General features: G+C 40.1%; 1 protein-coding gene across 1 annotated transcript in view; it reads right to left on the reverse strand.

Moving 5' to 3' along the window:
• The window catches only part of BMS1 (BMS1 ribosome biogenesis factor), a 21,362-nt gene extending 10,870 nt beyond the window's left edge, over window positions 1–10,492 (reverse strand). The window contains exons 1-11 of the mRNA XM_009998120.1: window positions 10,317–10,492; window positions 9,728–9,918; window positions 8,441–8,520; window positions 7,140–7,328; window positions 6,499–6,641; window positions 5,434–5,555; window positions 4,574–4,752; window positions 3,722–3,867; window positions 2,378–3,192; window positions 1,657–1,758; window positions 369–526 (exon numbers count right to left, since the gene is read on the reverse strand). Of these exons, the coding sequence (XP_009996422.1) occupies window positions 369–526; window positions 1,657–1,758; window positions 2,378–3,192; window positions 3,722–3,867; window positions 4,574–4,752; window positions 5,434–5,555; window positions 6,499–6,641; window positions 7,140–7,328; window positions 8,441–8,520; window positions 9,728–9,918; window positions 10,317–10,492 (2,301 nt within the window). The remainder of the gene's footprint in view (window positions 1–368; window positions 527–1,656; window positions 1,759–2,377; window positions 3,193–3,721; window positions 3,868–4,573; window positions 4,753–5,433; window positions 5,556–6,498; window positions 6,642–7,139; window positions 7,329–8,440; window positions 8,521–9,727; window positions 9,919–10,316) is intronic.
• Between the last annotated feature and the right edge of the window lie 3,929 nt (window positions 10,493–14,421).

A 14,421-nucleotide genomic window follows, 5' to 3' on the forward strand; every position in this document is an offset into this window, starting at 1 on the left:
CAGGAATGTGAAACCAACTCAACTCTTGCCAAAAGGTCTCTACACTAACAAGGTCTCTAACCTACATCACACCATGACTCTCCACTTTTTACTTTTCAGTAAATAAATAGCAAACTATGAACCACCAAAGAGCAAAGATAGCTGACCATGAAAAGGACTTATTCTATCCTTCCATTCCTGTAAGGAGAGACCTTCAAATCTGTTAGCTAGTAAACACTTGTAATGACAGCAGAAGTAGCAGAAGATAAGGACACTCTGGCCAAAGCTGCCACAGGTCTGTTTCAATGACAACTCAGTAGTCCTTTATGAAACACAGCCATGATGTAACCAGTACAGGCTATGCAGAAGCAATTACACAATGGTATTACCTCTTCTAAATCCCAATCTTGTGGCTTTTCTATCAGAAACTTGGAGCAGTCAAGAGCATTAGCCTTCTGTTTGGAAGCTTTGTCTGGGCGGCTGACATGAAACAAACCTCCAAGTTCATCACCTGCATCCTCATTCTCATGGTCCTCATCCTCGACAGCTAAATGGAACATAGAGACTGTGATTACTTTCCCCACAGCACATGGATTAGATTCATTAACAACCTCTCTTCTGCCTTGTTTCACAGTATTGGCAGTAGCTTGAGGAAAAAAACTACAAATTAAAAAAAAAAAAAAAGGTTTAAATATAAAAGACTGAAGAAAAAAGTAAACAGATGCAGTGTAAGAGTGCATCTGATGGCCCACAAGGAAAAGAATAAGGTGAGCAGGAACTGGGGAGATACTATATATTCACTATAGTGAATTTCAGTTGTTTTATATGGAAACAGATAATTAATTTCACAAATTCCACACAGTTCAAATTTCTTTGAACAACCTGAAATCTGGTTCTATTTGCATAACTGGAACAATCTGAAAAAATATTCTGCAATAAGTAAACACGGGAGGTTAATTCAATGTCACAAGCAGAAACAATGCCAAAATGCCAAAAAAAAAATGTGAACAGAAATGAGACTAAGCTAGTCTATAAATCAAGAACACCAGACTCCAACACCGTGGAATGTTTACAAAAGCCAAATTCTCATTGTGTTCTACAGAGATTTTGAATTATGAGGTCTGCAGACTCAGACAGCTCCTGGCAAAGCTGTGAATTAAAAAGGACAAGTTGCATAAATATTAATTTTCTCTTCCTTTTAAGCCAGCTAGTTTCTTGGGTTTTTTTCCTAACACTCCTATTACAGACACGATACTACTAACTCAAGCCTAAGAGAATATTCCACTCTCAGTCACTGTGAGACAGAAATTCCTGAAAATAGCCAACAAACAACACCCTTTTATGAAATACATCAATTACCACAACAAATATGCATAGTATCTACCAGATAATTATATAAATGACTGACCTTTAAATGTTTGGGGTGAAACCATTCTACCACAAAACATGAGTAACAATCAAGTAGTCTAGAAAATTGGCTCAAAATGCATTTTATTGGAAAAGTAAAAACTGTCTTTATTACAATTATTACTGAAAAAGAGTATCAGCAATTTTAAAATTCAATTAACTCTCCTAAAGCCTCACACCAAAAGACAGTGCTCAAAAATTCAGACTTGTAAACTTTTTAACAGCTAAGAAGCTACTACATATTAAGGCAGTTTCCAAACAGATTTGTACCTGTTCCATATACCAGCTTGCGAAGATTGGGAGTTGAACGTTGCTGTCTTAAAAAGGCCTCAGCTGCCTTCTGTGTAAGGTCCTCTTTCCACTTAAGTGCACCTGAAAAGAGAAAAAAAATCTAAATTCTACTTCCAAAAAAAGGACAAGAACTAGGAGCTATACAAATAATATAAAGGCACAACCACAACAGGCTTCAAAAATGCAGACACAACCCAGTTTATTTTTTTCATACTTCATATATTTTCAAAAACAGAAATTGTGGCTAACAAATTGTATCACTTTTTTTTTTTTACTGATTAATCCTAAATTTAGGACAAAATTTTAAGGTATTATTAGCAACAGTAACAGATTTGATTATTTTCATGTCTTCCCCACAAACTCACAGAATGGTTGAGGTTGGAAGGGACTTCCAGAGGTCACCTTGTCCAGCATTAACACTCAAGCAGGGTCAGCTAGAGCAGGCTGTCCAACACCATATCCAGACAGCTTTTGAATATCTTCAAGGATAGAGATGCCAAAACGTCTCTGGGCCACTTGTTCCAGTGCTCAGTGAATATAATGATCCCAAATTTCCCAACTTGAAGTTTGCTACTTAACAACTATATATATATATATGCTTGAAGGGCAACATTATATAATATTTACTAATGATAATATCCTTTAACACTGAACCAAATTAGAAATGAATAGTAACTTCTTTTAAACATTTTTAGTGTACCTGTTGTGTCAGCAGAAAAATCTACTTTTTCTTCATAATCCTCTTCCTCCTTCAGTAGATTCTCCACATCATCATCCTCCTCCTCAGCTTCTATCGCTTTAAGTTTAGTCTGTTTAATGCTATCAGCTTTCTTTGCTTGAGTGTGTCTAAATCCCTTCCTGTTTGACTCTTTGACTTCTGATTCTTCAAGTGATCCTTCATCACTGCCCTCATCGATGGAAGACTTTTCAAACTCAGATTCTGATGCCTCGTCTGCTGTGCAGTTTCCTGAATCTGTAGTGAGCACTGCTTTTCTTTTCAGACTGTGACCTGAGACTTGTGATCTCATTTCTGTATCTTCACTATTTCGTTCATACTGCTCAGATTCAGCTGCTCTTTTGCTTGCAGACTCAAATTCATGATCTGAGCTTTCATTTTCATATATCCTTTGCTCATCCTCATCATCACCTTCACCCATCTCACTCTCTTCGGGGGTAGTTCTTCCTTCTTCACCTTCAGAACTCCTTTCAAGATCATCATCACTGTCTGCAAATGCTGGCAGTTCATTAAGAGCTTCTTCTTTAGCCACCTCTGTTTTCAGACGTTTGGCTCTCCCAAGAGCCATCTCTTCCCCTAACAGCTCTCTGTCACTTTCTTCTTCAGCATCATCTTCATCATCACCATCACTTCCATCCTCAGACATTGCTTCTCCCTCGTCATCTTCCTCATCACTTACTGCATCATCATTTTCTTTCTCCTCTTCTTCAAATAGTGCCTTCCGACGTACTCTTCCAGTTTTCAAATCAATGTGTCTCTCTTCTTTTGGCATCACAAACCTGTTTTTCCAAAGATCACACCTAGGGTAAGACGGTAAACTACAAGGAAATTTTAATGAAACAATGAAGCTTTATGCTATTTTTTTTTTTTTTCAAAACCAAACCAAGGTCTTGGAGAATATTAAAAAGGCAATGGAGTTCTCTAAGCACAGAACACCTCTTAATTCAAGAATACACCCTATGTTATAGTCATAAACAATTCCAAAAAATTTTCTATAGGAGGCAAACAGGTGATAAAATGAATTTTACAAGATTTTGACTGCCATTCTCCAAAAGTCTAAACAAAAACAGAAATATGTTACTTGCTGTATCAGCAAGTAATTCCTGGAAGGCAGAACTATACTGCTTCCAAAACTTTTCCAGTATCAATTATTCCTATATTAAAATACACGTGGTATATGAGTAGTCTCAGAATGGGAAGAATTACCAAGTAAGACATTCTACTCACTGTGATCTATTGAAAATATTTTCTAAGTTAGAGCCTAAAGATTCATTCATGCTCAAAAACTGCTCAGCATTCAAAACTTACTCTTGTCCTACATCTTCTGAACCTAAGGGTCTAGAGTCCATGAAGAGAGACACTTTGCTTGATGCCATCTTAACATCAATGGCTGAATGTGCGGAGATGAGGCTCTGAACTAGCTCATGATTCGGTCTCACTTCCTCCTGGAAAGCCAAGATTTTTACTTTTCAAATACAACGAACAAACAAATGTCTAATTACCAGCTAACATTAATCTGACAAACCAAGTAAAAATATACATATCTCAGAAAAAACTCCAAAAAATTTTTAATAAAAATTTTCTCAGAATAGTAAGGTTTCTCTCCCCCTCTTCACATTTACAAATGTAAGCAATATTAACCCAAGAAAAATTAAATACTCCTTCAGAGTATGCAACCACTACTGTAAATAGTGGTTGGTTCCTGGTGAGCAAGAACACTTCAGACACCCAAACATCTTCAACATTTAGCACAATAAAAGGAGAAAAATGCTGAATTAAATCTGTATGCTAATTTTTTTCCAGCTCTCTCTTTGAGCAGTCATATCCTGTAATTGCTCTTCCACAATCACTCGGCCTGCAAATGAGGAGTGCAAATATCCTAGCAGTTATGAAAACCAGTTTTTCCTAATTAAGCCAGTGTTTGTAAAGTTTATGAAATTAACTTTATTATTAATTGATGCCTCAAATGTTTTGCACAATTTTAACACAGAGAAAATAAGAACATGCCTCCTCTGAAATCTCTCAAGCAGAAAAAGAAATTACCCACTATGGAGATATAGGATTATTTTAAAGAAGCCTCTTTTAAAACACTTACTTTTACCCTATTTTGCAAAAGAATTTAAATCAACAACAGCATTCTCTTACCTCCTTTTCATGAGCATGGCTTCCACCAAGGTCAATATAAACAGCATCTTTATCGTATACAATGCCTCCAACTCCTGAGAGAGGGGCATAGACTAGTTTCTCTTTCTCATTTAAAGAACGCTTCTTCTGCTGCTCAGGTAGAGCACAGGGATCTGGTAGGAAACTCACGTCACTCACAGTAAAGTCTCCTACACCTGAGGCAACAGACAAGGGAAGCAATAAGTTTTTCAGTTTTGATTCTGAAATGTCTACAATTCAACATGAAAAGATAAAAAAAACAAAACAGAAAAACAACAAACCAACATTGTAGCATTCGGTGACTCATCAACAATGAGTTCTGTATCAAATGTTCACCTCTGCCTTGAAGCATCAGAACACTGCAAAGCTTTGGGTTTGTTTGCTTGTTTTTAAATAAGAGAACTAGTAACTCACTTTTCTGCAAATTTATTATTAAAATATTTCTGTATTTAAGCTTTTAAATAATTCACTCAAAATATTAAATTGATTCAGTGAATATAGGACATTTTACCTAAGCCAAATTTATTTTTCACTATTAGGGCTGACATGTTTTGCACTTCAAGCACCTTTTAAAGGGAAAACACTTTCAAAAGACTTTAGACACTGCCAATATTGTGTTTAACACTGCAACAAAACGGCACAATTAAAACCAAAACTATTATTTCACAAAGATTTATTTTTACCAAACATGTATTATGAAAAATCCTTTCCAAAAGCAAAACATGTATTTTGAAAAGTGAAAATTGTTTTACAATGTACAGTTTAAAGATAGAAATAATTCAACAATAAAAGTAGCAACTGTTACATTGTTATTCATAGATCAGTACCCAAACATTTTTAAGACTCTGATCAATTACCTGGCATATGAATTTGACTTTTGTTTTTTAGATGTGCTCCTCTCAAATATCCATAAAGTGATATCTTCCTGTCACATTTGGGATTGATTCGAACCTCTTCTGGGTTTGTCAACTCTTCCATTCTACCCAACATTCAGGAAATTAAAAAAGTTAGAAGATCCAGCAGTTGTCCCAGTGAGAAGAGAATTGTGGCATCACTGCTGCCACTGCATGCTCTACAGAGCCTTATAATAAAAATAAAATTAAGAAAAAGATATTTTATCCTGGATAAAATACCCAGGAAAATATCTTTTAAAAATATTTTAAAATTGTATTTTAAAGACTTGTATAATCATGTTCAAGAATGTATTTCCAGAAGATTTACTGTCCTTTACCTAAAAATTTACTGCTTTCTTTGCACATTTTAATTACTGTCTGCATGCTTTCCACACACAACCCTCCTCAGATCAGTTTTACCATAAAAGGGAACACAGAATAACCACCCTAAGCCAGCATTCCCCACAGCCACACAATACCTTCTTTTCCCTAATAATGGTGGTGAGCAACACAAAAACTACCTTGGATATTTGTGGGAGTTTACTGATAACTGTAAGCACTCTGGCAATAAAATATGAAAGATGAGGTAATTTCTCAGGTGGGGCACAGCCACCATCAAAGCTTACTTTAATGTTTCAAAGAGACTGTGAATCAAATGCTAAATATGGAGCTGGAGCAGAAATATGTTCTAGGGAACTCTAAGTACTAGGTGTTTTTAAATTGCTGGAATGCTGCTTATTTTTTATAGAAATTCAATATAACCATCAACAAGCAGCATTTTTTTTCTGTGTTTTGAAAGTATTTACAATATACCAAAGGTCTATCTATATGATCCAATACAAATGAAAACTGAATGGAAAAAGTCACTGGCACAAACCTGATGAGTATGCTTTCATTTCCCCAAAGCCATCTAGATAACACTAAATACCCATTCACACATAGACCTGGACTGGCTCTGATACTACAGCTTTTTTAAACAGCAAGGTGCTGTCTGTGCTGAGGCTGAAAAACAGAGAGAAAAGTACACACCTGTCTGCCAGAACATACGGGTGAGATGTTTGCCAAGTAAGAGGTCGGAATTTCATAACTGAGATGAAGCGCCCCAAATTGTGGATCTCCTGCTTTTGATATTCTCCATGAACCATCCCTGACAGATAAAACAGCTTAGCACCCTAAACACATTAAAAGGACATAAAAACATGAAACAACAAGTTCATAGCAACAAAACTAAAAAAAGGTAATGCAATTCTAATTTTTAAATCATAATCGGAAATTGCAGCTTACAACTGGTTCCAGAAGATCAAAGTAACTAGTCTACTTCATCATGAAACCTGCCCCCTGAACCCTAGGGGAAAACTATTCACATCCAGAAAGCCTTGTACAAAAGTTAATTTGTCACAGACCTACAAACAGATCCTCCTTGCACAGCACCTGCCTAAGAGATCCTTTTTGCTAGTATCACATGTTTAGTGACAGTCACACTGGCATAGAGAATAACTACACAAGTATTTTAGCAAATAAAATTACATACTGTGACATAACACCAGCATTGCCCATTATAGTATTATTTTAAAGATGTAAGAACACGTAACTACTTAAGTATTGCTCCACCTTGAATTTAAACTTCCATAATGCAAAGTACATGGACAAATAAATGTTGAATGTCATACCGGATACACCTCCGTCCAGAATCGGTGCTTTAACTTCTTTTTAGTCTTTTTTAATTGTTTGTTGTTCTTGAATGTATCCAGGTGGGTAAGAACTCCCATAATTTTGGGAAAGCCATGTACCTGGCAAATATTTAGGAATTCAAATGTTTCCATCTCAAATCCAAAGCTGGCATCAATAAGCATTAGAACCTGAAAACACAACATCAGCATTTCACTATAGCAATACCAAAGTGTCCACAGGAGCTGCTTTCAGAGATCACACCTTTAAAGCCATAAGCTTCTTGGGAACCAAAACCTTGCAAGAAGTTTTGTTCTTTATTTTCATATAAGCCAAAAATCAACTTTGACTTTTGAATTCAAGTATGAATGATCACAGTTGATTTATAAGTTAGTAGGGATGAGGAAATCAAATCTCTTCTTCCAGTCAATCAAATCTCCTTTGTATACATTTAATTTGCTCGTTGACTCCAAGAAAACTACAGAAGAACAAGGCTGCTCTACGAATGCATACATGTTATCTGTGCATTGGATGCATTAATGCCTCTAAGGCCAACTTTTTTGCTAAAATGAGAGAAACTTACTTCAGACATTGAAATTACTGTTATGCATCACTAAAATCACCGACAAAGCAAAACAGCACCCAACAGTCACAGGAAAATGGAAGCAAAACCATATTAGGGCTTCAGCAATGAAGAGATTCAAACACATGGGAACTGATGACAGAGATCTACAAGCCATTACATCATTTCAGCCTCCTAACCATAAAAACTAAATAGATTCCCAGCACCAGCACACACATGCAGAATCCAAAACATCTGCCACATCTACTAACAGAAATTTTTTTGCATATTTTAATACATCTCCCTTCCTCAAGTAGAAAACATGCAAGTAGAACAACATCTAGACTACTGCATGCATGCATGTATTTAGATACTTAGATAGCCGATATTTAGAGAAGGATCCCAAACCCTCATCAGCTATGAAAAATATACTCCAAATCCACACACAAAGTCCTTTATCACCATCTATTAAAAGTTTGCCAGTTACATGAGCAATTAAATTAAGTTGATTTCCCCTTTTCCACATCCTCCCCACCACCACACACAAGATTTCTTTTCCTCCACCCCCAGGATAAGGAACATCCATGGAGTTGTTCCAGAATACTTGGTTTATGGTGCAGCTTAGACCAGTTCTTACTGAAAGCAAAGACAGTTTTGCCTTCAATATCAATGGGCAGAGAAGTCAGAAGCAGTATTTTCAATACAAATTACAGTAGAAATCATGTGTCTTTCTTAACTTACCAAATCAGCAACTTTAGCCAGGTCAATCATGGTGTTTATGTCACATCCACATTCAATAATAGTTAGTCTGCGTTTTTTACCTGAAAACAGAATTTAGAATCAAACCCTGAAGAAGCCAACTATTAAGTCCACTGTTTTATTTTTGGGTCACAATCCTGAAGCTCCTAAAGGGTACTTGGGACTCAAATTCCTGTATAGCATATTGATCGTCCAACATGTACACTTGTAGAAGTCCCTGTTTTCAAACATTTGTAATTCCACTAAATTTTATTTTTTTAATTTAAAATCACTAAGTTGAGAACATGTATTCAAAGGATTTGTCTGGTTTTCTCCAAAAACAATGCCAGAAGGAAAAAAAAATGAGTGTTTTTTCTTTTCACTTTGAAAAAATATCTCTACTTCTCTTATCTTTAATGCTGCAGAGTTAGTGGTGTAGATTTTATTTTACAGCATAATTTGGGGTTTTTTTATGTTATTAAAAAAAATACACCCTGTTCTAACCTTTAAAAATATGAGTAGATTTATGTATAAAAAAATCTTAACATGCATCCAAACGAGAAAAAAGTACCCACTGTAAACTTGGTTTGCCTACCTTGAGTTTGCTAACTGAACTTCCGACAACAGGAATAAGAACTTTCAACAACTGCAGACAACAACTGTCATGGGTTTTATTCTTCAGGTTATCAACTGTCAACTAAACCTTTGGGTCCCAGCAGACCAATTAGGATATCCAGTGTAACACATGAATTTTTCTTTCTATTTTTTTCTTTCCCATATTTATCAATTATTCTTTGCAAAAAGAATATTTATTAGTTCAATCTCTGAAGAGTCTACCTGCCCCTAACACACAGTTGTCTGCATCCAAGAAAGATCTATCTCCCTTAAAAACTGGTTGCTTGAGCTGCTGTGAGCTGTGCTCTCACTGGAAACTTAGTGATTTCCCCAGTAAAAGAATGAAGAGAACAGACTAAGACAAGTAGAAACTGGGACTGAAAACTTAACAAGAAGGAAAAGGAACTGACCAGGGGATGAACTGGAGAATTGCAACTGGAAATGGACAGGAAAATTAACTCTTGGCTTAAGAAAGAAAGGGGCACAAAGATGGCGTTATTGGACAGGGAACATGAAAGAATGGGAAAGAGGATCGGATGAAACCAGAGAAAAACAGTTCAAAAGGAAAAAGAGAACCTAAGGGAAATGGAAAACTTGGGAAGTTTTGGGGATAGAAAAAATTGGAAACATGCCAAAAAGGAAATGATTATTTGCACTCCTTATCTTTGTTCTCACCTGAAACAATTGTAACAGGACCCCGGATTTCCACCAGTTTTTGCCTTGTGAAGTTCTTAATGAGACATTTTATTACAGTGCTCTTCCCAACCTTGGGAGGGCCAACTACAACCACCACCACAGGAGGTGGTTCCAAAGGAGTACGGTCAACCACAGGAATGTGATGTTTTTTAGTCTTCAGATCTTGAGTTCTGAGAAGAAATTTTTAATAAGTAAATAGAAGAACTTGAAAAAGCAATAATAAGTGCAATTTATTCTTTGAAACTCTTCAATATTTGCAAAAACTTAGACACAAAGGTTCACCAAGAATCCAGACACTGATGTGCATGTGGAACTCCCACACATATATACACATTTTTTTCCACTAAGACTAACACAGCTGTACCATGTAACACACAGATGCAGAAAGCATCACACTACTGACACATTCATAAACTACAACATGACCCGGGGAGTGATGAAAGACACGTGAGCACATCAGTGGAAACTACAGTGTGTATATTACTACACAAAATAACAAAGAAACCCCAGCTAACACCCACCCATCCGGTTGTCCATCCACACTCCATAACAAATTTGCATTTCCTACCTGTGGAACGTCCTGGCCATCCGCACAGCAGACTGGACTGTGAAGGCCTTGGGGTTTCTCTTCCGTGCATTCTCCTCATCACCCAGTCCTAGCTCATTGAGATAACGTTTCCTTTTCTTCTCTGCCTTTGGCCCACTATGCTTTGCACGATGCTTTTTCTTCTCTTTTTCCTCCATCTTACTCCGTCAGCAGCTACCCGGGACCGATGTGATGCAGGTTGCTTCTGTGCGATACCGTGCACAGCTGGCAGAGGAAAAACACGCAGTTGGCGCGCACACACACGGTGTATCTGGGAGAGAACAACATCACCTGAAAGAACAGCCAACTTATACCCCGCTTGACCGCACAGGAGAAGCGCCGCAACCCCCAGCAAGGAGCAGCAGCTGGGGCCGCCCTCAGGCCCTGCGAGCTGGACAGGGCCCAAGGGCTCCAGGACGCGGGTCCCCGGGCGGGCCGGCGCGGGGGGAAGGCCGCCGCGTTTGCCCTGGGAGAGCCGACTGCCAGCCCCACCGTGCAGGGGCTCCCTGGAAAGGGAAGAGCGCCCGGCTGCTCTCCCGGGCCGGGCCGGCCGCCCCCGCCCCACGCACCCCCCGCTCCGCGCCCCGCACGCACCTCAGGCTCCGCGTGGGCCGCCCCGCCCGCCCCGCAATGGCCGCCCCCGGAAACAGCGGCTGGGCTCGGAGTTCCGGGCCGCGCGGCCGCGGCGGAGCGCTATTGCGGGCACACACGGCGGCAGCGCGGCTGCCCGCTCGGTGCGGGGCGGGAGCGCCGGGGGCCGGGGAGCGCCGGGATCCCCGAGCCGCCGGTGCCTGCGCCCGACTTGTGAATAACCAACTTCCCCGCAAGTGCTGTGAAAGTCCGCGGCAGCTGCCCGAGCCGGCTGCTGTGGCCCCAGCAAGCCCATGGGAAAAAGCCGCTTTTAAAAACATGAATTCTTACCAAGGGCCATGGGAGGGCAAGCAAGTCGGAGGGTGAAAACCAATGGAGGGCTGTACGGTGCCAGGAACTCAGAGGGAAAGTGCTTGGATGGGTCTTTCCTCACCCCCAGGCTCAGCGCCCCAGGACACGGGCGGGCGGGAGCCCGGGTTCCTGCCCCAGAGCTGAGAAGTCCTTATCTCGGCCCGGGCCCACGCCCTAAGGCGAGTCCTCCTGAAATTATTTGTAGGTACAGGTCCTGCTTAATGAAGTGAAAAGCCCTCTCCTCCGGGGTAATTTGCTTTAGTGCCGAAGAACAGCAAGGAGCGGAGCTGCTAAAGAGCTGTCCAGGTCACCGAGTGCTGTCCCCGGGACGCCGGGCAGACCCTCCCCGGGGGCAGCTTTCGGCCCGTGGTGCCACCCCGGTCCTGCCTGCTGCTGGGCAGCCTCGCACAGTGAGGGGCTCGGGGCGCCCAGCAGTGGCACAGGCCCTGGCCGACTATAAACCACATGGGTAAATGTCAGTCCTTACTATCTCTCTTTGACAAGTCGTGGAAGAAAACAGTTTTCAATGTTAAGGATGCAAAATCATCCTTTCTGAGAAGCATCTGAGGGAACTGGAGTTGTTTAGTCTGCAGAAAAGGAGGCTGAGGGGAGACCTTACTGCTTGCTGCAACTACCTCTTGTAGCAAGGTGGGAGCTGGTGTCTTCTCCCAAGTAACAAGTGATAGGATGAGAGGAAGTGGGCTCAAGTTGTGCTAGGGGAGGTTTAAATTATGTCTTAGAAAAGTAGTTTTCACTGAGAGTAATTAAACGCTGGAACAGGCTGCCCAGGGAGGTGGTTGAACCCTGGAAGTGTTTAAGAGACATATAGATGTGGTGCTTAGGAACATGGTTTAAGCATTGGACTTGTTAGAGGCACGTTAATGATTGGTGTAGTGAGGCTATGGTTATGATCTTACAAATCTTTTCCAGCCAGAACGATTCTGTGATGCTGTGATCTCAAAGCTAAATGCCTTGGTGCAGCTTTGTGAGCTTTGACAGAGAGGGCAAGACAGCAGGATGCACTGCATGGACCAGACTCACTGAAGAGAATCTGTCACAGTGATCCTCCAGTTATTTACCTCAGACCCCCCTATTGTTCTGTTTGTGCCTGGGAACAAGTCTCACTTGACATTAAGTGGGTCCTATGAAGGACAGTGTATATGTAAATTAAGAAGTCTTTATGCACACTTTAAAATAGTTTACTAAAGGAGCCATATATATACAACCATAAATATAATCACCTTGTACTTAGCTCACAGATACAGCGTTTTGTATTCAAAGGACCTTGCACCTGTTGTCTGAAGCTGTGGTTCTTCTGTAACACATGAGCATGTTCCAATTCATTATGTTAAGGCAGAAAACTCAAGTGACTTCTTCAGAGGCACAGCTAAAAATTACAACAGTCAGGACTAGTGTCCTGGACTTCTTCTGTGCACATCTCAATAGACAGCTTCTTCACAAAGATACCAACTTCACAATGGTCTGTTTAAGTTTTTTTTTTATTATGTTTTTATTCTATAAACAAAGTAATTAAGTTAGTAACATATGTATTAAAGTCTAGGCATACTTCAAATATTTGATAGCCACGTTTTAAACACAAAAAAGAATTTGCATGCATAGTTTTCATCATGCCAAACCCGATACTGCTTTAATACACAACCATGGCATTTCTCCAGAGATAACACAAGAACACTTTAATGGTTACAGTGGTCTTCCAAATGGCCATGGACCTTAAGAAATCTAATGTGCAAAGTGCAAAGATGGAACACAATTACATTTCCTGTGATTGCAGTTCTGCAAGTTCATTATCACCCAGGCATAAAACCTTCCTTTGGCAAACTAAAAAAAATACAATTTGAAAAAAAAAATAATAAAAAGATAATTTGAAAAACATTATACAAAAAGAAATCACAAAAATATTGCCTTCTAAAAGGCTACAAATGTGGTAATTTTTAAATTAAAACACTATACATTAAGCAGCTAGAAAATAGACCAGCAGTGTTCCTTATGAGGAGCACACCTAAAACACAAACACACTCAGTGAGCCTTCCCCTGCCATCACCAAGGCTGCTTTTCCCCTGCTGGTACCCCTCTCATGTTAATGCTTTCTCCACTAAAAGCTAGAAATAAGTCTGTTTTCTACAGATTTCTTAAGTTAAAGAAAGTTAATCTGGACCAGGATAGAAACAAAACCCAGTGTGGCCCCAAAACCAATGCCATAGGTTCAAGCTTCCTGGCAGATTTAATCCACAGCCTGAATCTTCAGGACTAAATCTTCAGGACTGATGCATCTCTGAAGAACAGCCTGTACATGACAGTTAACGTGAGTGCTCCAAAGGCACACAGGAACACTGCCAGCAGCCTGGTGACAGCTCCAGCCGATGGGGCAGGGAGGCAGTGTGCATTCAGCAGGTTTCTCCCCTGAGCCCCTTGCTAACCGTGCCTGTATCTTCCCTTCCCTTCCAGACAGTGCACAAAACTCAGAGCAAGCACTCCACACTCAGACCTGTAAAATCTCTGGCCCCTTTGGCCAACACTGCCAATCAAAAAAAAATAGCCACATTCATATTTTTATCAGGGCAAACAGAGCCTTTCATGTGTGAACCAAATGACAGGTTGAATTCTGGCCACCAAAACCAAAAGGGTAACTTTTTGGTCCACCTTGCTCCCCATTTTTTTCATTCTCAAGCAGCAAATCTAACCCAGTTCCCAAAACATCATTTCTCACACCAAGCCACTGAGCGTCATAATCATTTACTGTCTCCAGCAGCTGCTGCCCGTAGGATGGGGCTGGAGCTGCAACCGTGCCCTGATACTCCCCTTCATGTTTTGGGAGTACCAAAGGAGAACTAGTATGACCAGCCACAACCAGAGATGGACTCTGCCTCATCTGCTCGAACTCACACTTAGATCCCCCTTCATAATAATCAAAAGTGGAATCCTTCCCAAAGGGAGATGCATTTGACTTGATACACACATAGTTCTCACTGCCCAGGCCATGGTTAGCATTTAAGTAGTTTAAGACAGGCCTCCTATACACATTCTCTTTAGCTGCCAGGTACTGATGATCTTCTATATGCAACTGGAAAATATCTGCATCTGAGCAGAAGCTTTCAGGAAACATTTTTTTCAGGTATGGATATTC

This window comes from Chaetura pelagica, unplaced genomic scaffold (genome assembly GCF_000747805.2).
Source record: "Chaetura pelagica isolate M959 unplaced genomic scaffold, ChaPel_1.0 scaffold205, whole genome shotgun sequence".
NCBI lineage: Eukaryota > Metazoa > Chordata > Aves > Apodiformes > Apodidae > Chaetura > Chaetura pelagica.